Genomic DNA, 25,683 nt, shown 5'->3' with positions numbered 1-25,683 from the left:
TGTTGTTGTGCTTATACAGATGATGTGGGTTTGAGTTTGGCTTGCATCACTTTCCAGTCATGTTCATTTCCTATCCTCTCTCCACTGTCAATAATAAAACTTGCGAAAAGGTCCAAAACAATCATAAAAGTTCTGTAATCACAAGCCATGGATCATTTTAAGAGGAACAGAACAGAACGAAACAGAATAATAGTAGTAGTAGTAAAGAAAAAAGAAAAAGAAAAAGAAAGCTACATATAAACAGTTACATCTGTGTGAAGTGCAACTAGTATTTATTGAACGGCCATAGTTCAATCAAGTAGCCTGTGGCAGTCTGGGCACCAAGTCGCGCTCACCGACGCCCTTGCGGCGCTTTACTGCAGCACCTGACACATTTCCCCATTCATATGAAGCGCCTGGATTACAATGGATGAGAGAGGCGCGTGATCTCATTATATATTCACCACATTTCTCCTGATACCACCGGAGACCTCACATGCAGCGGCGATATCCTACTTAGACAACCCGCACCATCACACATTCATTTCTGCCTTTCACTTTTTTCTTCGAACACGCAAATGGGAGATTCTCGCATTATAAAGAATTATTTTTTCAGGAACAGACATCAACTGCTTATTTGCTCAGCTGAACGATCTAGTATATGCGACTGTATTGGGCTCGTGCGGACCACCCAGTGAGTGCTTTGTGGAACTGTAATGTTTTCCTTCTCTTAAGCTCCTTTATCGTCAGTTTTGGTCTGCGATTTTAAGATGCAGAGGTTGCAGTATTTAAATAGCACTAGTATACCAAACCACAATTATGAATGGAGCTACGAATACTACGACGACGAAGAGCCTGTGTCTTTCGAGGGACTCAAAGCACATCGATGTAAGTTTGTTTCCACTGTGTTAAGTGCATTATATTTTGATGTGTCTATATGATATGTGTATTTTGATGTCTATCTGTCTGTCCGTCCATCCATACATTCATCCATCCACACACAAATCTTAGACAAATAATACAATTATATTTTTATAATATCTTAATTATGATCTATTAGACACATTTTATTTAATTTGTATTATATTTAAAAAATATATATTATAAAAATATTTAAATTGTATTACTCTTTGAATATTCAATTAATATTAAATTGTAATTATATATATATATATATATATATATTATATTATATATATATATATATATATATATATATATATATATATATATATATATATATATATATATATAAAATATACAGTTGAAGTCAGAAGTTTACACACACCTTGGCCAAATACATTTAAGTTTTTCACAATTCCTGACATTTAATTGTAGAAAACATTCCCTGTCTTAGGTCAGTTAGAATCACTACATTATTTCAAGAATGTGAAATGTCAGAATAATAGCAGAGAGAATGATTTATTTCAGCTTTTATTTCTTTTATCACATTCCCAGTGGGCCAGAAATTTACATACACTTTGTTAGTGTTTGGTAGCATTGCCTTTAAATTGTTTAACTTGGGTCAAACGTTTTGCGTAGCCTTCCACAAGCTTCTCACAATAAGTTGCTGAATTTTGGCCCATTCCTCCAGACAGAACTGGTGTAACTGAGTCAGGTTTGTAGGCCTCCTTGCTCGCACATGCTTTTTCAGTTCTGCCCACAAATCGGAATGAGGTCAGGGCTTTGTAATGGCCACACCAATACCTTGACTTTGTTGTCCTTAAGCCATTTTGCTACAACTTTGGAGGTATGCTTGGGGTCATTGTCCATTTGGAAGACCCATTTGCGACTGAGCTTTAACTTCCTGGCTGATGTTTTGAGATGTTTCTTCAATATATCCACATAATTTTCCTTCCTCATGATGCCATCTATTTTGTGAAGTGCACCACTCCCTCCTGCAGCAAAGCACCCCCACAACATGATGCTGCCACCCCCACACTTCACTGTTGGGATAGTGTTCTTTGGCTTGCAAGCCTCACCTTTTTTCCTATAAACATAACGAAGGACATCTCTCCAAAAAGTAAGATCTTTGTCCCCATGTGCACTTGCAAACTGTAGTCTGACTTTTTTATGGCAGTTTTGGAGCATTGACTTCTTCCTCGCTGTGTAGCCTTTCAGATTATGTCGATATAGGAGTTGTTTTACTGTGGATATATATACTTGTCTACCTGTTTCCTCCAGCATCTTCACAAGGTCCTTTGCTGTTGTTCTGGGATTGATTTGCACTTTTTACACAGAATGCATCTCCTTCCTGAGCGGTATGATGGCTGCGTGGTCCCATGGTGTTTATACTTGTGTACTATTGTTTGTACAAATGAACGTAGTAACTTCAGGCATTTGGAAATTGCTCCCAAGGATGAACCAGTCTTGTGGAGGTCCACAACTTCTTACTGAGGTCTTGGCTGATTTCTTTTGATTTTCCCATGCTGTCAAGCAAAGAGGCACTGAGTTTGAAAGCCTTAAATACATCCACAAGTACACCTCCAACTGACTCCAATTAGCCTTTCAGAAGCTAATTACCTGAAGGCATGACATCATTTTCTGGAATTTTCCAAGCTGCTTAAAGGCACAGTTAACTTGGTGGATGTAAACTTCTGACCCACTGGAATTGTGATATAGTCAATTAAATGTCAAACAATCTGTCTGTAAACAATTGTTGGAAAAATTACTTTGTCCTAAATGACTTGCGAAAACTATAGTTTGCTAATATGAAATCTGTGGAGTGGTTAAAAAAATTAGTTTTAATGACTTCAACCTAAGTGTATGTAAACTTCTGACTTCAGCTGTATATACATACACTGTAACATTATGAATTATTAAAATTTGTACAGATCTCATTTTAGCTGTAGTGTAATTTTGACCTAATTTTTAATTTATGTGAATTCCCAATGTTTGTAATTTTGATGTTAGTAGAGACTGTAAAAATAAAAAATAAAAAATAAAAATAAAATAAAATAGGTTGAATGACAAATTTTAGGATACATTTCAGTTCCACTTTTTTACATCACTAAATTGTGTTTTCTTGCAGATTCCATTGTGATCGGCTTCTGGGTGGGTCTTGCAGTTTTTGTAATTTTCATGTTTTTTGTTCTGACTCTCCTGACCAAAACAGGAGCCCCACATCCAGAGTAAGTACATTTTTACAATGAACTGCTAAATACTGCTTCACTTATCATCTGTAGTGACCAGGGCAAAATAGAACAAACAAAAGTGAAGGTTTCTCTTTTGATTCCTGATGGGCCAAATTCTTCTCTCTGTACATCTGTTGCACAATCATGATGTACTGAACCAAGCCAGTGTTTCAGCATCCCCAGTCTGGCTGCTATTTGGCCACCTAGCTGCCTCATTATCTTGCCTTTGGTTCAGAGCGCTGTGTGTGTGTGTTTTTATGTGCGAGTGTGCAGACTGCCTCGCTCTCATTAGATGTATCTGCTAGGTCAGTGTCCCCGGAGTAACTCTATGTTAGTCCAACAAAAGATCTTTTCAGAAAACTTTGATTAAACTGACTGCGATCTGCAATCTCGGCCCAATAAGCATAAGCTCCAACAACTTTAATCTCGACAAGCTTGATCAAATAGTCGCTGCGACAACCATATTATTTGATACTGCTTTCATTTTTTATCTAGAATCCAGTCTGGTTCCTTGCATCTTGTGTGCTTGTACATACGCACATGCGAATTAATGTGTGGAAAAGCACCCAAATGTATGCACACTTAAACACGACACATTTATCTCCTTCAGCATTCTGGCAAGGAAACAGAATTAAAGGCAAATTAATATCCAATAACAGCCTAAATCTTTCTATATTCAAATGCACAGAACAACTAATTTTAAGGGGGTTTTGTCCGGCATATAATTACACTCTTTTATAATAGTAAGGCACTAAAAGCCCCTGTACTCTGGTTTAATGAAGCAGTGGTGAAGCCCAGTGGCCAAGCTGGCTGTCTGTTTAGCGTTCTTTTAATTAAACAACTCTATAGATGTGAGTCATTCATTTACACAGCACAGTAATGACCTCTTAGTAAAGATCACAGAAAAGAGGAAAGCAATATGTGATTTCCCATTCACACACATGCGCACACACAGATGGAGGATAGAATATGAAACAAGGCTAAGGGTACTCCCACGCTCCAAAAGCACTGGTGCTCATTTCATTCTCTGTTGCAATGTTCACACAGCAGCAGAATAGATATCAGTCCTGTTTTGGAGTGCTAAATACGGTTATGTTCATACACAGTTTGGTTTTACATGAGTGACAATCATATTCCAACTGCACGTTGAGAGTGATTTTTCATCAAACGTGCTATGTGAATGGAAACAGTGGACAACTTGTGAACAAATTGGGAGCTGCTCCCATCAGTTTTGTGGTTTAGGAATGACCCAAATGCTGCACTCTACACTGTTAAAAACTAAATAAGTGTTCGAAGTCACTGTTGGTAAACTGCGCTTTGACGGATGAACTCGTACCTCGATTGTTTATCAAATAATATTAGTGCTTTTCCACTATCGGGCTGAATGGTTCTGAGCATGGTGAGTAACGGTTCCATTAGGATTTCTACTTGAGTATGGTTCAGTATGGTAAGATTACAAACAGTTCCTGGCCTGGATTTCTCAGCATGGTTAGCTAACCATAATAAGGACGGAGAACCACACTAGTGGATCACTTTTAGCCAATTCAGTTGTGCTGTGGATTATTTCCATTGTGTTTTTAGCTTTTATTTGAATTGCTAATTTTGTTGTGTTGTGCACTAGAGGTCCGCAGGGGCCTTAAAAGTGCTGTAAGCAGAAAATGTTCCTATCCCTGAAAGATTTCACTGAAATAAGTGTCCTGAGATATCTCACGCTCTCTGTGAGAGCTCTAGACTCTGTAAACAGCAAACAAAAATGTGTCCGCAGGACACAGTCTTTGACACTTTGTTTCAAGTGTTGTAGTTGAAGTGGATCATTGAGGCTTAATGCCATATTCAGATTCATAATAGTTGTCATTTGAGAGTGCTTTGTTGTGTTTGACAACCGTGGGAACACACACTAATATTGCTCTTCTGTTCAGTTTTGATTTTTTTTTTGGCTATTTTTGATGTACAGGGTTTTGGAAAGAGGGGGCGTGGCTAATTCAACGGCTAGTCTCGTGAAAGTTTAGAATGACTAAAATCAATTACAGCACCTTTAAAATGAAGCCTGAACCCCACCCTTAACCAAGGCAGTGTGTCCCTATCCTATCTGACAGGTACCGTCAGATTTTAAGCTCAAACTGGACTGAATCCCAAAATCGCTCACTCTCTTTTTAATTTCTTCTCCAAGCAAGTATTGTTGCAACTCTGTACTCTCACAAGTATTTGAACCTGAACCCGAATACTTGAAAAACTGGGTTGGGGTGCAGATCTCTATTGTGCATCCCTGGGCCACTGTAGGATTTCGCAGCTCCACAGTGGATAAAGAAACTGTAACCACATCAATAAGTCTGGATCGGTACAGCACAGTTCCACAATGAGAACCATTCAGCCCAATGGTGGAATTGAAGTGCTTATTGTAATAAGTCTTTCCTGTGTTTTAAAGGCCGCCATCTTTGATATTTACTTTAGTCACTGTTATGTTTACAGGCGTTATCAACAGCCATCATGAGAGTAAAAAAAAAAAAAAAAAAAGGGAACTTGACTGTGGTTATTTGTTCATGCAGACATTATTCAATCTGCTCTTGTTAGCTGTTGGAAAAACAGGACAAATCGAGAGTTAAATCTGCTAGTAAATATGGTTGCCAACCCCAAACACTGACTACGTGAATGTAACCAATGGTTACTGGTATTGCTCATGGCTATTGCGAGAATAGAAAAGGGGCTTAACTTAGGTTATTCGATCATATAAATATTATTCGATCCACTTTTGTAAAGCAGTTGTATGAAAAGGACGTGGATTTCCAAAATGTAGGATGGCAGGGGAAGACTGGTTGGTTAAATGGTCTGCACTTATATAGCACTTTTTTAACTTTAGCGGTTCCAAAGCGCTTCACACTGTGACTCATTCACCCATTCACGCACACACACCAATGACGGCAGAGCTGCCATGCAAGGCACTAGCCTGCCATTGGGAGCAACTTGGTTAGGGTTAGCTTTAGGGGTAGTGTTAGAATTTAGTTCTAGTTCTCAGAAAAATTAGGTGGTGCTTTCCTGATGAATATTATAGATTCATCCAATTAGGTAGGCTATGGCTTTCTTCATGAATAGAAATGACTTTAGAAAGCAACAGTGCCCATGCACTTTTTCAGGCATCGGGGTTCCAAAAGTATTTTTCCATTTAATTTTTTTGCATAGGTTTCTCAAAAAATCCTCCAACTTTGTGGTTGTGAGCGGATTGTTGTCTGACCTGAGGGAATCTGTGAGTTGAACCACCACTGGTGGGCGGTCGTTTGGAGGCACGTTTCATGGGCTTTGTTGGCTGTAGTTATTTGATTGGTGAAGCTTTCTCTGCTGGACCATGGGTGTTGTAGTTGTTTACTAGGAATTCTGCTATTAAACATGATTTTTACACAATGAAGTTGAAAAAATATGGACTGATGGCTTCAATGGAAGCATGTATCATTGATGAACAACCGCGGAGCTCATGGTAAGTTTGACTTTAAAGGTTAAAATCAATTAGTCTATGGAAAGAATGAATGGGATTTTTACTTCTGGAACCAGACTGTTGCACTCAATACCCCTGCCATCCTACATTTCAGAAATTCGTGAACAGGACAATTTGTGAGTCACTACTGTTTTATTGTCAGTGTTGCCAATCACTACTAATGTGAACTTAGCCTATTTGAAAGGCAATATTTTGCTCTTCAATATATTGCTCTTTAATGCTGCATATGAGGTTTTGCTTCCAGAGTTAAATTCTTCCTTGCTCCTGTGCTGTCTCCAACCTGCAGGGCTGCCGAGCCTTACGAGAAACGGATGCGGCTCACCAGCTGTGCGGAGGGTCTGAGGGGTCAGCGTGTGGCAGATGCCCAGACGGGTCTCTCTCGCCCTTTACTAGAGGAGTCCCGGTCTTTTTTTCACTGTTACATCAATGAGGAGGAGCGAGAAGGGGGCAGGGCTCTAAATGATGCTAATGGTGCCATCCATAGCAGTGGCAACTCCAGAGGACAGGTGGAGACTGTCGGTCTAGTCGTCCAGAATATGGTCTTGGAGACTAGGGCGGAAAGAGAGGCTGCACTCCTGGCCCATTTCAACATTCCCAACTTTGTGAACTCTGAACTGAGCTCAGCTCTGGGGGAAGAAGACTTACTGCTGGGTGATCCACCAATCATAATGGAGGAGGCCCGTCCTCATTGTACGCATCACATCATTGACTAAATCACAAGTTTTGGACATCTGCTGGAGTTTGAGGATGCTTGAAGATGCTTTTATTCACTCATTATGGCTCCATCATTATCTTCAACTCAGTCCATGATCTCCAGAGGTGGAAATTGATAGTGTTTAGCTTTAAGACATCCACACCTCACCTCCACACTAAGGTGTGTTCAAGTACTGGGCTCAGAGTGCTTTAAGGCTGAGCAATTATCTCACATTTGGGGTCTACAGTGATTCTTTGAGTGAAATAATGGGTTAGGTCAGGCAGTCAGACTGCAAGATCTAAAGATCCAGATGGGATTGTGCAAAAAATGATAGACAGCAGAGACACAACATTTTCAAGGACACATATCATACAAGGACTCTGGGACTCCATTTCCAGAGTTATGGCTGTTGGGAAAAATTCCAACAGAATGCAATGCCTTAATGGTTAATTTAATTTCTACTATCAGCATGATTAAAAAAAAATGCTCTTCATATGCAGTGGAAAGATTCCCCCTCCCCCTTACATGCCATCATCCTTATGTAGCCAAATAGCAAAATTGCAGCAATTTGGTATTGCACTGCCTGGTTCTCTGGGCTTTTCGTGTAAGCAAATACGTGAGTAGAAAATAGTTTGCGCTGTCTGCACCTGTCAGCTGAAACAGTGGCTTTCTAAAGAATATCTGCAGTATACTTGCATTCTAACTCCCCTTAAATTGTCTAAATAAGATGCCTGAGGTTCTGTAGAAAAATCCAATAATCCAATACTTTCTCTCCTGTTTTATTGAACACCTTTATGCCAATAAAGTTCAGTTGAATACATCGCAAAGCTTCTTGTGGTGATATCGTCTGATGTGTTGTGAATAAAGTTTGGATCCTTTGAATACGGATCTGACGATGCTAATAAGCAATGCTTAGAGTTTTGTTGTCTTATAATTTTAGGATCAGATGCCATACATTGATTAAATCCATCATGTCCTGAATCCATTCATGATTAACAATGAAGACAAAATAGTATGTTCATTTATTGTCTGTTTAAAATGTATTAAATTCTAGATATGGTGCTTATGTATTGAAGAGAGTGACATTCTTACACCATCCACTGCACACAAATAATTCATAATTGATGCAGAGGACAGAAAAAGAGCACTTAGAACATAAATCAAATGTGCATGTCTCTTTAGTTTAGCAGGTTGCAAGTACTGCATTTATTTTGAGCCATTACCTGAGTTTTAGATTATGCAAATTTCACTATTTTTGAAAGGCAATGATTTTAGTTTAATCAAGTACATTTCCAGTTAAAAATTCTTGATACTCCATGAACTTTTGTCTCCAACATGCTGATCATCTCTTAACAGTCATCACACAATGCACAGCTTCATCTCCAGTCACTTATGCAATTTATGGTCTTTTAGTTTGTTTATTAGCATGCAGAGTGTGTGCAGTAAGCTTAGCAAGTAATAAATCCTGTCATCTGCATTATTTGCCAACAAGTTGTGTAAATGTACTTTTAGGCAACCTTCTGAAATCAGCCTTTGTATCTAACTCTTATGTGGGTGGTGTATCAACAACAGTAATTTCACTGCTGTCACAGTTTGTTTCACAGATTAACTTTTTGGATTCTGTTCAAGTGGATGTTATAAAACCAACAGAGCAGCAAAATATGACAAATAATTGTACAAACAAATTCATTTAAATACAAAACTTTAATAATTTAATTACACTAATGGAATGTGGTTATGTGATACAATAAATCCCCTGAATGTTCCTTGACAGTAATTAAATTAGCTTTATCTCTATACTAAAAAATACCTAATTTTTAATATTACCGTAGAATGATCACTACAGCCAAAGGAAGTCTGCTAGTCCTGAGCATCAGAGTTTTACAAATTTGTTTACATCCCCGTTCTGACTGGTGCAGAGCAAAGACAGCTCATGATCGGAGGGGCAGGTATGTGTGGGTGGAGGTGGAGGTGTGTCCGGGGGCAGGGATAACCACACCCTGTCTCTGGAGCTCTCTGAGTACATCCAGTATGGAGTCCAGCTCCAGTCTGAAGGCCTCCAGCTCTTTCGCCCTACCTTGGGCGAGTCTCCGCCAGCGCTCCACTTCACCCTGCTGCTTCAGCTCCACCGCCTGTCGCGTGTCTGCAATTACCTGCACCACAATGAGGTGAATCATATTATAGTGAATGTGAAAGTGTTTGCATCTGTACGTGCTGTTTTTTTAAATAGTTTTTCTATGTAAACGAGTGCTAAGGTTTTAAATGCTGTCAAGTTAAAAAGAACTTGCTCAAGACACCTGCGTTCTGTTCTATTCATCGCACTGCATCTTGCTTTTTTAGTGCAAAAACGTGTTCGTGTGAATGGCCCTTAACGCTAACAAAAGGAGAGAAGACATGAACAAACAAGTTGTCTCTAATATCAATATGCAGTTTTAGATTCATAGTTGTCACAAAAATGTTTTAGGGCTAATTATTAAACTTTTATGACAAAAGGGCTTGAGTGACTAGCGCATACTGGAAAGAGCAAGTGTGTGTGAGAAGGCGAAACATACTGTGGTTTTTGGTCAACAAAAAATTAATTATTTCTATTTGACCAAAGTGTAAACTCAGAACAATCCAAGAATATCAGTCTATAACTCGATTAATTTGTAACAGTTTCTGTACAGATCCTCTATAAAGCTCGATTGCAAGGGTTTTTGTGTAACGATACACATTGGAATCAAGGCGCACTACTCCCTCACACTGTTTTTTTTTTACTCACTAATGTGCCTATGCTCTACACTACTACGGCTCTACGATTAAGTAAAGCTGAAAGTTCAGCACTTGTTGGTGCAAAGCACTAACATCAAATGGAAATGAATGAGAAACAAGCGAGTCAAAGACAGCAATATATCACAGTTTTGAATCGCAATACATTAAACATAAAGAAACAAAGAATATTTTTGTAACATGATTCAGATATCAATATATTGTATCACCAGGTCCCTGCTGATTCCTACCCCTAGTATGCTGTTACCTGCTGGAGTTGTTTCTCACGTTGATTGTAGCGGAGCTCCATGGATTGAATCTTTTGTTCCAGACTAGTAAAGTGCCTTAGTTCAGGACTGTGGGCTTCTTTTGCCAGTTTCAACTCTTCTAGAAGCTTAGAAAGCTATTGACATGCACATAAATGGGAACAATGGAGAAATATGCCAATTTTTTTTTTTTTATAAAATAAAAACAGTGTTGAAGTAGACAAGAAGCTGAATCACAAAACCTTGGTAGCACAGTTATGGAAAGACAGAAATACTGCAGAAATATGACTTAACTACCTGATTTTGCAGGGTTTCCTCTCTGATCTTAGAAATAGCAAGAGCATCTTTGGTTCTCTGAAGCTCCTTCACTTGCCCTTGTAAATGCTGCACAATGATCTATATAAATAAACTATTTTTTACTATAATTCATTTGGCATGATTTTATCCAAAGCAAATAACAATGCATTTTTATGGTTCATTTTTTATGGTAATGCATTCAAGGTATATATTTCATCGGTATGAGTTCCTGGGAAACAAAACCATGACCTTGATATTTTCAAGTACCATGCCAACAGCCAAGCTTGTGCCAAATCAATGCAAACGGTCATGTAAACAGATCTGTTGGAGAGTCATAAACAACAAAGAATGAATTCGTTTAAATAACCAACCTCTTGTGTGTTCACTTGATTGGTAAGTTCAGCCACTTTGGAGGAGGAATGCTCGAGGGCATGGCAGGCCAGGAGGCGTTCAATCTCTTTATGATGTTCAGCCTTGACCAAGGTGAGTTGCTCTGCTTTCTGCTCCTGAACCCTGTAAACATTACACCACACAAAAATAATTTTTTCATACTGTTACTAGTACACATTTAGATTCAGAGATGATTAAATCTGAAGGCAGATGACATTGAATGTGTTAATAAAAATTATATTAAATGAATAGTTCACCCCAAATGAAAATTCTCATTTTTGACCCATCTTCATATCATTCCAAACCAACCTACTGTAAGTGACCATGATTGTCAAGCTCAAAACAGAAACATACAGCTCATTCCAAGTTCCTAAATATCATTTGCGTTCGTGTTTAGCTTCAACAATGGCATGTCCATGCGTCGCTCCTAGTTTAACATCACTGACGCCAAGTGGCATTGGTTCTTGTATGGCTTAACTGCACGTGGCATGCCAGTGAATGCTAAGGCAGAAGGGAGAATTTTCAGTAAATAACAACTTAAATTTTCACTCACAAAGCTTTCAAATGGCTTCAGAAGACTTGGAATATAGCACACAAATCATATGAACTACTTTTATGTTGTTTATTTGACCCCTTTTGGAGCTTAACAGCCGTGGTCACAGAAAAGAGTTGCGTGAAGATTATTTAAAATATTCTCATTTTGTGTTTCAGGGAAAAAATAACAGTACATGGGTTAGGAATGACATGAGGGTTATTAAATGTCAGAAATATTCCTTTGATGCTTTACCTCCTATTGATCATAAATTCTGCAATACTAATTTTCAAATAATTTTTATTATTATTATTATTTTGTATGCCAACTTTTTTTTAAGCTCAAATCCTGTAAATATAATCAAGCTCTGATTTCAATTCTGTAACAGTCATTTGAAGACACTTTGGAATGAGTTGTTTTTTCCTCTTTTCTTTTGGAATGCCCTTGTAATGGTGATTGATTATGTTGCTACTTAAATGGCACTACAAAGTGTTTACAAAAACCTTATTGGACCACACCAAACAGCTTTACCTCTGGAGTTGACTCTGTGCCTGTGTGACTGCAGCCTGCAGGGAAACTCTCTCTTGTTCTCTCTGTTTCTCAAACTGTTCCAGTCTCACCCGCAAACTGTCATTCTCCAGCTGCAACTCTGAGATATGTAACCCTGCAAATGCTCCGGGATGGTAGTCTTTCTCGTCCTGGGTAGTAGGGAAAGTCTCAACAGTCGTGCTTTTGGCCTCTTTGGCTACAGCCAAGTTCCGTTTGGTTTCAATAGTGGGTCGGTCGAAGCCTGGGGTCGAGAGCATTGTCCTCCTCTCCCTCTGCAGACGATCCACAGTGCGACTAAGCTCCTGGATAGTGCGACTCTTGGTGCTTAACTCCTGGGTCATCCTCTCGATGCGGGTTGCTTGTGCCGTCTCCACTTGCAGTTGGTGGCGTGAGGGGCTTCGGGTGGGCTTTTCAGATTGTGTTAAAGCCTGGGCCTGGCGGAGCTGCTCCCGCAGAGAAGCCACATCTGCTTGGAGAGCGCTCTCTTGCTTCAGATGGTCCTTCTTCAATTCTTCCAGCTCTATCTTTAACGCCTCTGTATGTGGTTCCGATTTTTCTAGCAAAATGGTGCATTCATTCTGGCTTTTCTCTGCCAAACGCTGCTCCAGATCTGAGATCTGCTGTTCGTACTGGAGCTGAAGAGATACAGGAAGAGAACACATTAGAAGCAAACACTTTATTTCAGCTTTAAATCTGACTGTTCTCGACATCAGTTTTCATTTTATAATTATTGGTCTTCATGACAGACAGCCAAAGGATTGGAAAATGTCAGCATCAGATAAGCATAATGCATCTCTGACAGTACTCTGCACTTAAGACTTTAAATAGAAACATCGTTTGTAGTTGTAGATCATTCCAGCTGAGAGCACTGGTAAACACAATTTTTGGGAAATGGAAAGATCATTTGATTTTGAACATACTGAGAACAGAAATACTGCGATCAGTCGGTTTAAAGCCATATTGAATGAGGTCAGGGTTACTAGAGGTGGGCGGTGGGACTAAAATCTTACATAACAGTACAAGTAGTTTCATGTTTACAGTATATATCACAATATAGTTATTTTTTGATCAAAATTCAAGCCCAAAATGTTTAATATTTCATAATAATTTAATAATAATTATTATTATTATTTTTTTATAATCCACTCAATTGAAAAGTACTTTATCTCATTTGATATTTTGTTTTTTTTATTCAGAACTTGATGGATGCAAACCAAAAGATAAGATTATTTATAACCAATAAAGAAGTCTTTTATATGTGGAAATAAATCGGGACACATATTGAATTTTTTTCAAAGTGCCTTCAGTATGAACAGCCAGGTCAGATTTAATGTGATTTTTTACATCAATCTAACTCAACATTCGTCACTTAAGCAATTGATTTACCGTGAAATATGCCTGTTATGGTTTAAAACCTTTAATTTCAAGTCATATCCTTTCTAGTTAATGCATTCAGTTCCTTTTTAGGAAAATAAACTTATAGGCTTCAACAGTTGGGTTCAGCGGTTTGTTTGAATTTCAAATAGTAAAATATGCCGATTAATCAGAGGTAGATTAAGGATATGTATAGTAACACGGCTCTTTGCTCATGTCACACGTGCAGAAAACAGTTTCTATATTTCTCAAACTGTATCAAAAAGCAAGTCAATGGATATCTTAAATAATTACAGATAACAACTCTTACCTAACATACACTGTCTATAATGCCATTATTCGTGCTGTCCTCTTGCTCATAATATTACATGCTTGAGCTTCATTGGTAATTAGATTCCACCAGACTGCAAATTACTTTATTTAAAATTACTTTATCCATCTAGTCTTCCATCACTTGTGGATAATTTATTAGATAGTCATTAAGTGTCCTATTCTGGTTAAAAAATCCTGCTAATAACAATTTTAATAAGTTAATTCATTATACATATTAAAATAATAAACATGTCTGAGTTTGTTATACGCATGCGGATCAGTTAACGAGCGTTGGCTGTTCAGACTAGTGTCTAATCTGGGCTACACTTAAAATGTCATGTGAAAAAACCTTTAAAAACAAAATCCGATTTGAGCAGAACATCAGATAATCTAATTTTCAGGGCTTTCACACAGAATTCCCTTTGCTTCATTTTGTGCTGTACTTTGATCCTGTGGTACTGTTGCTCCATGGTTCTGAGACTCCGTTTGGCTGCTTCATCGCGGCCCTCCAGCTCTGCCTCCAGTCGATGGACACGTCTCTCCAGTAGGGCTGCTGCCTGGGAGGACTGAGGGGCAGTGGAGGGATGGACGTCCGACCCACCCTCTTCTCCTCCGGAAGATGCGGCAGCAAGGATCAGGGCTGGCAGTGAGTTTGGGTGCCTGCGCTTCAGGAGCTCCTCCATATGTTTGAGCTGAGATGCATTGGAACATGAGTGACTGATGGGCAAGAATTCAAAAAGTGCTCATTGATGGAGCCAATATTAAACTTTACAAGGGCTGAGCACGTTCAAGGGGCTGAAATCGAAGTCCCTTGATTAATTTTTCAATTTAAATTTTCTGGTTTATTATTAGATAAATATAATACTGAGTGACAGGAAACTATCAGGGGAGAGAGAGGGAATGGGTTTGGGAAACGTTGCAGGCCAGACTCAAACCAACGTCACCCAATTAAGCACCATGACTCAATGTGTATGGAGCAAGTGTGTTAACTACTCTGCCACAGCTCCGAAACCATTTGTGATTTTAACATCACATGCTTTCTGCAACCTAACTATGAAGTAAACAAAGGCCACATAACATTGGTGAGGTGTTTTACCTGCAGTTTGCCTCATATACAACTCAGTGCCATTGACTAAATAGCTAACCAGAGGCACTTCACTCAAAGAAGAGCATTTAGAATGGAGAGGAGGTGGTGGGTAAAAAGCATCTGAATCTATATTAAGACAGATGGGCTATTACGTGCAAAAATGGCTGGATAATTCCAGCTCTCAGGAAACAAAGCATAAAAGAAAAGAACATGCCCTGAATAAGCAGCATCTGCAAATGAGGAAGCAGGAAGTGCAGAGAGGCAGGAAGCTTGTAGTTGTGTCTGACCTGTCTCTCCAGGTCCTGGATTCTTTTAGCTTCACCCGCCCTCTCCTTCACCTTTCTCTGCTGTTCATTGGCTCTCCTGTTAATCTCTGTCTTTAGCTTTTCCACCTAAATGAAGAAACACATCAGTTAATCACTTTAAGTCAGGTGTGTCATTCTCAAAACAAATCGAAACACAGTATTGTTTACATAAAATAATACAACTTTCAGACTACATGTGATTGGCAACTTTTTTAATGCAAAAATAAATACGCTATGCTTATTGTAGGGTCACGTTATTCAATTTCTAATATACATATAAATACATATAGAATTCAGTGGTGATCCTTATTTTAATGTGTTTTAAATAAAATAGCCAAGTGTAATTTCATAGCTAACATTTTATGTATCCCAAATATAGAGAATTAAATTATATTTTCACACTGAATAATTTGGCTAAATTACTGCTTGATTAAAATAAAAAAAAAAATACTCTGCTCCCAATGGATACTTACCCTGAATTTTCTTTGTTTTCTTCAAACATCGCTCACCTCATAATTACTCTTAAGTACTGTACGCTCTTCACTGAAAACTTTGTCGACATTGTTAAATTCATGACAAGTTCAATAACTTTTGAAAAAATTTATTAGGGGCAAAATTATTTGGTGTGGTGGAAATAATGTAAAAAAATTTTTTTTTTTTCATATAATAAATATTGAAATGGTTTATTTTTTCACACTCTGTTTATATTATCATAGTTTTAAACATGAAATAATTTATATTCTTATAATGGATCTTCATAGGTTAATATTGAAAGTCTGGGGCACGTCTAAAACAGTAAAAACTATACATAAAAGGCATTTGAAACATACCAGAAATAAATTATGAATGTATGGTATAAAAAGTTTCCACCTGAGATATATACCCTACCGTTCAAAAGTTTGGGGTCACTTGCCTGAAATGTTTCTCATGATCTTAAAAACCTTATGATTTGAAGTTGTATGCTTAAATGTTTGAAATTAGTTTTGTAGACAAAAATATAATTGTGCCAACATATTAATTTATTTAATTACAAACTAAAATTTTATTAAAAAAAAAAAAGTTTTTGAAATGGATGACTTGGACCGAATAATTAAGAAAAGCAGCCACTAAGTGCCCAGCATATAGAAGGGAACTCCTTCAATACTGTTTAAAAAGCATCCCAGGGTGATACCTCAAGAAGTTGGTTGAGAAAATGTCAAGAGTACATTTCTGCAAAATCAAGGCAAAGTGTGGCCACTTTGAAGATGCTAAAATATAACATAGTTTTGATTTATTTTGGATTTTTTTAGTCACAACATAATTCCCATTTTTCCATTTATATTATTCCATAGTTGTGATGACTTTACTATTATTCTAAAATGTGGAAAAAAATAAAAAATAAGTAAGTGACCCTAAACTTTTGAATGGTAGTGTGTGTGTGTGTGTATATATATATATATATATATATATACACACACATACACACACACACACATACACACACACACACACATACACACACACGCAGCCAAAAGTTTGGAATAATATACAGATTTTGCTGTTTCAGAAGGAAATTGGTACTTTAATTCACCAAAGAGGCATTCAACTGATCACAAAGTATAGTCAGGACATTACTGATGAAAAAACAGCACTATCACTATTTGAAAAAAGTTATTTTTGATCAAATCTAGACAGGCCCCATTTCCAGCAGCCATCACTCCAACACCTTATCCTTGAGTAATCATGCTAAATTGCTAATTTGGTACTAGAAAATCACTTGCCATTATATCAAACACAACTGACAGCTATTTGGTTCGTTAAATGAAGCTTAACATTGTCTTTGTGATTGTTTTTGAGTTGCCACAGTATGCAATAGACTGGCATATCTTGGTCAATATTAGGTCAACAATGACAAAAAAGAAAGAGCTTTCTCTAGAAACTCATCAGTCAATCATTGTTTTGAGGAATGAAGGCTATACAATGCTTGAAATTGCCTAAAAACTGAAGATTTCATACAAAGGTGTACACTACAGTCTTCAAAGACAAAGGACAACTGGCTCTAACAAGGACAGGAAGAGATGTGAAAGGCCAGATGTACAACTAAACAAGAGGATAAGTACATCAGAGTCTCTAGTTTGAGAAATAGATGCCTCACATGTCCTCAACTGACAGCTTCATTGAATTCTACCCACTCAACACCAGTTTCATGTACAATAGTAAAGAGAAGACTCAGGGGTATAGGCCTTATGGGAAGAATTGCAAAGAAAAAGCCACTTTTGAAACAGAAAAACAAAAAGAAAAGGTTAGAGTGGGCAAAGAAACACAGACATTGGACAACAGATAATTGGAAAAGAGTGTTATGGATTTTAACTGCATTGAGCTTTTGTGGGATCAGCTAGACTGTAAGGTGCGTGAGAAGTGTCCAACAAGACAGCCACACCTATGGCAAGTGCTACAGGAAGCGTGGGGTGAAATGTCACCTGAGTATCTGGACAAACTTACATCTAGAATGCCAAGGATTTAAAATTTTTTTTTTAATGAAGATCTCATTCAAATTTAATTGGAAACTTTTTATACCATACATTCATAATTTATTTCTGGTATGTTTCAAAAGGATCGGTGATGTTCTGGGGGTGCTTCAGCAAGGCTGGAATAGGGCAGATTTGTCTTTGTGAAGGACGCATGAATCAAGCCACATACAAGATTATCCTGGAAGAAAACTTGCTTCCTTCTGCTCTGACAATGTTTCCCAACTCTGAGGATTGATTTTTCCAACAGGAAAATGCTCCATGCCACACAGACAGGTCAATCAAGGTGTGGATGGAGCACCACCTGATCAAGACCCTATCATGGCCTGCCCAATTTCCAGACCTGAACCCCATTGAAAACCTCTGGAATGTGATCAAGAGGAAGATAGATGGCCACAAACCATCAAACAAAGCCGAGCTGCTTGAATTTTTGCACCAGGAGTGGCATAGTCACCCAACAGCAATGTGAAAGACTGGTAGAGAGCAAACCAAGACACATGAAAGCTGTGATTGAAAATCAGGGTTACTCCACCAAATATTGATTTAACTCTTCCCAAGTTAAAACATCAGTATTGTGTTGTTTAAAAATAAATATTAACTTGTTTTCTTTGCATTATTCGAGGTCTGAAAACACGTAGTTTGGTGCAAAAAGTGCAAATCAATCCCAGAACAACAGCCAAGGACCTTGTGAAGATGCTGGAGGAAACAGGAAGACAAGCATCTATATCCACAGTAAAAACACCTTGCATCTTTTTGTTATTTTGACCAGTTGTCATTTTCTGCAAATAAATGCTCTAAATGACAATAATTTTATTTGGAATTTGTAACAAATGTAGTCAGTACTTTATAGAATAAAACAAAAATGTTCATTTTACTCACACATACCTATAAATAGAGAATCCAGAGAAAATGATAATTTTGCAGTGGTCTCTTAATTTGTTTTCCATAGCTGTACATGTATAAATAAATAAATAATAAATAAACGTTTTGGGTAGCCTTCCACAAGCTTCTCACAATAATTTGCTGGACTTTTGGCCCATTTCTCCAGACAGAACTGGTGTAACTGAGTCAGGTTTGTAGGCCTCCTTGCTCGCATATGCTTTTTCAGTTCTGCCCACAAATTTTCTATCGGATTGAGGTCAGGGCTTTGTGATGGCACTCCAGTACCTTGACTTTGTTGTCCTTAAGCCATTTTGCCACAAATTTGGAGGTATGCTTGGGGTCATTGTCCATTTTGAAGACCCATTTGCGACTGAGCTTTAACTTCCTGGCTGATGTCTTGAGATGTTGCTTCAATATATCCACATAATTTTCCTTCCTCATGATGCCAACTATTTTGTGAAGTCCCTCCTGCAGCAAAGCACCCCCACAACATGATGCTGCCACCCTCATGCTTCACAGTTGGGATGATGTTCTTCGGCTTGCAAGCCTCACCCTTTTTCCTCTAAAAATAACGATGGTCATTATGGCCAAACAGTTACATTTTTGTTTCATTAGACCAGAGGACATTTCTCCAGAAAGTAAGATCTTAGTCTACATGTTCACTTGCAAACTGTAGACTGGCTTTTTTTATGCCGGTTTTGGAGCAGTGGCTTCTTCCTTGCTGAGCAGTCTTTCAGGTTATGTCGATATAGGACTCGTTTTTACTGTGGATATAGATACTTGTCTACATGTTTCCTCTAGCATCTTCACAAGGTCCTTTGCTGTTGTTCTGGGATTGATTTGCACTTTTCGCACCAAATTACGTTCATCTCTAGGAGACAGAATGCGTCTCCTTCCTGAGCGGTATGATGGATGCGTGGTCCCATGGTATTTATACTTATGTACTATTGTTTGTACAGATGAACGTGGTACCTTCAGGCATTTGGAAATTGCTTCCAAGGATGAACCAGACTTGTGGAGTTCCACATTTTCTTTGCTGATTTCCCCATGATGTCAAGAAAAGAGGCACTGAGTTTGAAGGTAGGCCTTAAAACACATCTACATGTACATCTCCAATTCAGTACACATCCGATCAGAAGCTAATTGGCTTACTGTCTAAAGGCTAGACATAATTTTCTGGAATTTTCCAAGCTGCTTAAAGGCAGAGTTAACTTAGTGTATGTAAACTTCTGACCCACTGGAATTATGATATAGTCAATTAAAAGTGAAACAATATGTCTGTAAACAACTGTTACAAAAATTACTCTGTTATGCACAAAGTAGATATCCTAAACAACTTGCCAAAACTACAGTTTGCTAATATTAAATCTGTGGAGTGGTTAAAAAATGAGTTTTAATGACTTCTACCTAAGTGTATGTAAACTTCTGACTTCAACTGTGTGTGTGTGTGTGTGTGTGTGTCTGTGTGTATATATATATATATATATATATATATATATATATATATATATATATATATATATATATATATATACACACACACACACATGCATATATGTATATATTGACTCTGGTGTCGCCCTGACACGAATCATGAATGCAGCTTCACGACTGCTGTAGGAAAGCAGATAGCCATAGTCTACGGGCAGATTAATAGTGTGGGTGATGAGAGTTAAAGAGATTTAATGCCCATTGCAATGAATACGCAACCTATGTGGGGACTAGTTCATTCAGTTAGTCAAACTCCCACTTAAACTTTGGAAACGTTTGATGTGACTTAAATTGGTGATATTTTAGTGCATTTCTATGTTTATATTGTGGAAGGTTTGTCTGGAAAATGTTAATAAAGCATTATATTGCTACACGTTGTTTTGTTTTCTTCCTAAGAAGAAAATAAACACATTTTGACAAGAAAAGAAGTATATACAGTGTCACATTTCAGCACTTTCGAAATCTGCAGTTAACAACAGAAAATTATGTGATTAATCGCGATTAATAAATTTAATCGACTGACAGCACTATCACACACACACACACACACACACACACACACACACACACACAGCAAAAAGTTTGGAATAATGTACAGATTTTGCTCATATGGAAAGAAATTGGTACTTTTATTCACCAAAGTGGCATTCAACTGATCACAATGTATAGTCAGGACATTAATAACGTAAAAAATTACTATTACAATTATAATTTTTTTTAAACTACTTCAAAGAGTTTTCAGCAAAAAAATCCTCCATGTGCAGCACTGACAGTTTTGCAGATCACTGGCATTCTAGCTGTCAGTTTGTCCAGATACTCAGGTGACATTTTACCCCACACTTCCTGTAGCACTTGCCATAGATGTGGCTGTCATGTCGGGCACTTCTCACGCACCTTACAGTCTAGCTGATCCCGCAAAAGCTCAATGGGGTTAAGATCCATAAATCTCTTTTCCAATTATCTGTTGTCCAACGTCTGTGTTTCTTTGCCTACTGTAACCTTTTCTTTTTGTTTTTCTGTTTCAAAAGTGGCTTTTTCTTTGCTATTCTTCCCATAAGGCCTGCACCCCTGAGTCTTCTCTTTACTGTTGTACATGAAACTGGTGTTGAATGGGTAGAATTCAATGAAGCTGTCAGCTGAGGATATGTGAGGCGTCTATTTCTCAAACTAGAGACTCTGATGTACTTATCCTCTTGTTTAGTTGTACATCTGGCCTTCCACATCTCTTCCTGTCCTTGTTAGAGCCAGTTGTCCTTTGTCTTGGAAGCCTGTAGTGTACACCTTTGTATGAAATCTTCAGAAATCTTCAGACCTAATATTGACCTTGGAAATGGAGCCTGATTTGCCTGGAAATGTCTAGATTTGATCAAAAATGACTTTTTTCAGATAGTGACGGTGCTGTTTACATCAGTAATGTCCTGACTACACTTTGTGATCTGTTGAATGCCACTTTGCGTGAATTAATGTATCAATTTCCTTCAGAAACAGCAAAATCTGTACATTATTCCAAAATTTTGGCCGCCAATATATTATATATATATATATATATACACACACACACACACACACACACACACACACACACACACACACACACACACACACACACACACACACACACACACACACCAATCAGCTACAACATTAAAACCACCTGCCTAATATTGTATGGGTCCCCCTCGTGCTGCCAAAACAGCGGCAACCTGATGCTATTCTTCTCACCACAATTGTACAGAGTGGTTATCGGAGTTACCGTAGACTTTGTCAGTTCGAACCAGTCTGGCCATTCAAAAAACTGGACGTTTTTTTGTTTTTGGCACCATTCGGAGTAAACAATCAACAATCAGCCAACAATAAGTCCAAATCACTGAGATCACATTTTTTCCCTATTCTGATGGTTGGTGTGAACATTAACTGAAGCTCCTGACCCGTATCTGCATGATTTTATGCACTGCAGCCACACGATTAGCTGAACAGAGATAATCGCATGGATGACTGTTGGTGCCAGACAGGCTGGTTTGAGTATTTCTGTAACTGCTGATCTCCTGGGATTTTCACACACAACAGTCTCTAGAATTTATTCCAAATAGTGCCAAAAACTAAAAAAAAAAAAAAAACTAAAACAAAAATCCAGTGAGCGGCAGTTCTGTGGACGGAAATGCCTTGTTGATGAGAGAGGTCTACAGAGAATGGCCAGACTGGATCGAACTAACAAAGTCTACGGTACTCAGATAACTGCTCTGTACAATTGTGGTGAGAAGAAGAATGCTATTCTGACATGCGGGTTGGCTCTGTTTTGGCGGCACGAGGGGGACCTACACAATATTAGGCAGGTGGTTTTAATGTTGTGGCTGATCGGTGTATATCTATACATATCTATATCTATATCTATATATATCTATATCTCTCTCTCTCTCTCTCTCTCTCTCTCTTATATATCTATCTATCTATCTAGACACACACACACACACACACACACTATAATTTAAATACTCAAACCAGCCCATCTGGCACCAACATTTATGCCACGGTCAAAATCACTGAGATCAAATTTTTTCTCCATTCTGATGGTTGATATCTGCGTGATTTTATGCATTGCACTGCTTCCACACAATTGGCTGATAAGATAATCATATGAATAAGTAAGTGTACAGGTGTTCCTAATAAAGTGCTCAATGAGTGTACTGTATATATGATCTAAATGTTGTGCTTCTTTATAAATCATAACTTAAGTATAAATCAGAATTTATGCGTGAAAAAGTTCACACAGGTTTAATGCACAAATACGTATCTGTGTGCAGTCCCACCTGTTCGGTGAGCCTCTGAGTCTCAGCCGTGGCAGCTTGCAGTCTGGCTGCGTCTTTGTCCAGCAGCTCCTGGTTCTCTGCATACCACTGCAGCCTCTTCTTTAGCTCTGTCACCTCCTCCCGATGTTTCTCCTGGAGCATCTTCAGCTCGAAACCTTTATCACCTGCCAGATGCAGCCAGAGGCTTTTTGCTGTCAAACTGACAATTATACCCCTGAGAATAGACAGCCCTTAAACACCTCCACATCTGATGTTCCTACCTGATGTGTTGATAACATGAGCTTTGGCAAGGTCTCGCTCTTTCCTCATCATCTCCAGGTCTACGTGCAGGGCTTGTTTCTCCTGTTTAAGTCTGCGGATCTCGTCTTGCAGTCGCTCCTCCTTTCTCTGCATACAAAGATGTGATGTGATGACGTATCTCTATGAACTTCACTTTAATATTAACTATGTTCCAAAACCTAATGTACTACCTAGTTGTCCACTGCCTTCTAATGCAACATCCTAACCAAAATGGAACCTCATAAATGACTGAAGTGGAACACTATGTAGGCAGCAACTAATCGCAGCACATGCAAAATGCGCTCCTCATGAAAAGCCCACAGAAGACATGACTTGCTTTTGATTGAAATAGAGTTTTCCATTAACATGTTGCTAAGCTAATAATTCAATACTCTTATTAAACATAAAATAAACTGCAAACACAAATACTGGATAAAATAGTCGGTTTTAACTACCTTTTTAAACTTTTTTCAATAGAACACAGGTTATGGTGCCTTAAAATGCTGTCGAATTAGGCAGCTTATTAGGTTTCAGAACAGAGCTACTGTGCTGATATTGTGTGCTCTACTTACTTGTGCAGCTTCCACCTGACTCGTCAGCTCTGCAATGCTGAAGCTTTGATCAGCAAAGCTTTTTGCAGTTCTCTGAATCCTGTTCGTATTTAATCGGTCCCTGAGAGTGAAATGAACATTCACTGCTTTTATATCAGCTGCAGCAAAGCCGAGTGTGAATACTGAAAGCATGCTGTGCTATGTATTACAACACTTTATAGACACACTCAAGAGTACTGACCTGGTGAGGGTCAGCTCAGTCTGAAGTCTTTGGTTCTCCATAAACAAAGTCTCCTCATTTTGTCTGCTTTGAGCCTGGAGTGCTTTCATTTGCAGATAGAGTTTCTCATTCTCCTACATTGTCAAAACCATCAAAACATCAGGAATAAGTTTCAGACGTTTTGCACTGAATTAATTTGTAGCACATGAATACTAATGACCAAATGCAAATATATTCAGCACATGTATAGTTCCAGATAAGAAATAATTGGATGTGGTTTGTGAAAAGTCCATGACTTCTTTTGTCATTAAAGAAGCATGAACAGTAATTACCAACGTTATTCTAAATCGTGAGTGGTAATAATGTAATCTTATCACTTAAAAGCATAGTGTTTAATGTTGAAATGAACTACAGTGATCTGAAGGCCTTAAAGTTTTTTTTTTTGCTTTTTTTAATCATTATCTGACATTTAGCAAGCAGGACACAACAAGAAGGATAACCTGGATATTAAAAATGATTTGTAATAGTCTTGGAAGCATCAGCTGAAAATTATAAACAACTGAGACACACTTAATATTAAAGATTACATCTATGTTTACACAATATGTAATCACCTAATGTGGGTGTTAATGTTTAAATGTCATACATTTTCTACCTGGACAAAGTAATGAACACATATGAGAGAGCTGGATAACATGTTTGGGATTTTGTCAAAATTGTGTGAATGATAAAGGTTTTGGAAGCATCAGTTAGACAGTTTGAAAATTCTAAATTAATCACTAGGTGCATTATATTGGTTGGAAAAACTATAAATCTGAACTACTGGATCAGTAGGAAAAATCCTTATTGTTGAGCCCTGGGATCTCACCACCATTTTGAAGAACTGATCTAGAAAACTAAAACCCATACATAAAGAATGCATGTCCACATCAGCCATGTTCCAGCATGCCTTATATTCATATACAGTATACACTAGAGTGGTAAGCAAGACAGAGAGAGAGAGAGAGAGAGAGAGAGAGACTCACCTGATGGTATCCGTGAATTAGAGTCTCCTGCTCCTTCATCTCTTTCTTGATGAGCTTCAGTTTCTCTTCAGTCACAGGGTCTGAGGCCTCGCCAAAACTCCACCTTCGTCTTGTACTGGCCTCCTCTGCAATGTGTAGCTATGGAATATGCATTTAAAAGTTCAGAACTTAACTTGAGTTATTTTTGCCCAGACAGCTCAACTGGTACAGCATCAGACTTTTAATTTGAGGGTCCAGGGTTCAAGTTCCTGTTTGGGTGAAGGCAGTTCAGTTTAATGAGTGGAATATTTAAGGGGTGGTATGTAGGGCTGTTACATTTTTTTAATTTGGCTAGTGATTATTTATCATACACATAATTGCAATTAACTTGCGATCCAAGAGTCCAAGTAAAGAGATTATTAAATAATCAGGTGATTGTGTAATAATGCAACAGGCCTAGTGGTTCCACCATTAAACTTAGTTGACAAGTAACTTGCATACACTAAATATTTATGGAAGCCTCCGAACAGACGTAATGGTTGGAATAAAAGGGCAGACCGAAAGGATCACTGTATTTTCCACTAATATAAGTCACGTTTTTAGACAGAAGCGACTTACACACATTATTTAAACGTAACTGATGCCGGCTGGTCAAAGACATGTGCACCAAAACAGATGGAAAAAAAACCCCCAAAAAAACCCACCAGTCATAGAGATGGTAGAAGAGTTTTAAAGTTGCCATTTCAGAATATTTTGCCTTTACAAAGTACTTTATGCAACCAGTTTAA

The 25,683-nt window shown here is 38.1% G+C and overlaps 2 protein-coding genes across 8 annotated transcripts in view; one reads left to right on the top strand and one right to left on the bottom strand.

Moving 5' to 3' along the window:
- The first annotated feature begins 413 nt into the window (after positions 1 to 413).
- Positions 414 to 8,663, top strand: LOC127454157 (melanocortin-2 receptor accessory protein 2A). The gene is made up of 3 exons (XM_051721158.1): positions 414 to 867; positions 3,011 to 3,110; positions 6,887 to 8,663. Exons 1-3 carry the CDS (start codon positions 750 to 752, stop codon positions 7,311 to 7,313), a joined length of 645 nt encoding a protein of 214 aa, XP_051577118.1. The 5' UTR covers positions 414 to 749; the 3' UTR covers positions 7,314 to 8,663.
- Positions 8,664 to 8,996: 333 nt separating this feature from the next.
- cep162 (centrosomal protein 162) overlaps positions 8,997 to 25,683 on the bottom strand; it is a 45,503-nt gene continuing 28,816 nt past the window's right edge. For 2 of the 7 annotated variants that reach the window (XM_051721151.1, XM_051721152.1), the window contains exons 18-29: positions 24,917 to 25,054; positions 23,913 to 24,025; positions 23,693 to 23,792; positions 23,102 to 23,228; positions 22,842 to 23,005; positions 15,137 to 15,241; positions 14,206 to 14,454; positions 12,059 to 12,711; positions 10,977 to 11,118; positions 10,606 to 10,704; positions 10,311 to 10,445; positions 8,998 to 9,447 (exon numbers count right to left, since the gene is read on the bottom strand). In XM_051721151.1, coding sequence (XP_051577111.1) covers positions 9,226 to 9,447; positions 10,311 to 10,445; positions 10,606 to 10,704; positions 10,977 to 11,118; positions 12,059 to 12,711; positions 14,206 to 14,454; positions 15,137 to 15,241; positions 22,842 to 23,005; positions 23,102 to 23,228; positions 23,693 to 23,792; positions 23,913 to 24,025; positions 24,917 to 25,054 — 2,247 coding nt within the window. In that variant the 3' untranslated portion in view covers positions 8,998 to 9,225. Of the gene's footprint in view, positions 9,448 to 10,310; positions 10,446 to 10,605; positions 10,705 to 10,976; positions 11,119 to 12,058; positions 12,712 to 14,205; positions 14,455 to 15,136; positions 15,242 to 22,841; positions 23,006 to 23,101; positions 23,229 to 23,692; positions 23,793 to 23,912; positions 24,026 to 24,916; positions 25,055 to 25,683 lie in introns of all 7 variants that reach the window. The other 5 variants (XM_051721153.1, XM_051721154.1, XM_051721156.1 and 2 more) reach the window with 3 other exon arrangements.

This window comes from Myxocyprinus asiaticus, chromosome 16 (genome assembly GCF_019703515.2).
Source record: "Myxocyprinus asiaticus isolate MX2 ecotype Aquarium Trade chromosome 16, UBuf_Myxa_2, whole genome shotgun sequence".
Taxonomy (NCBI): domain Eukaryota; kingdom Metazoa; phylum Chordata; class Actinopteri; order Cypriniformes; family Catostomidae; genus Myxocyprinus; species Myxocyprinus asiaticus.
This window is presented reverse-complemented; position numbering and strand designations above follow the sequence as displayed.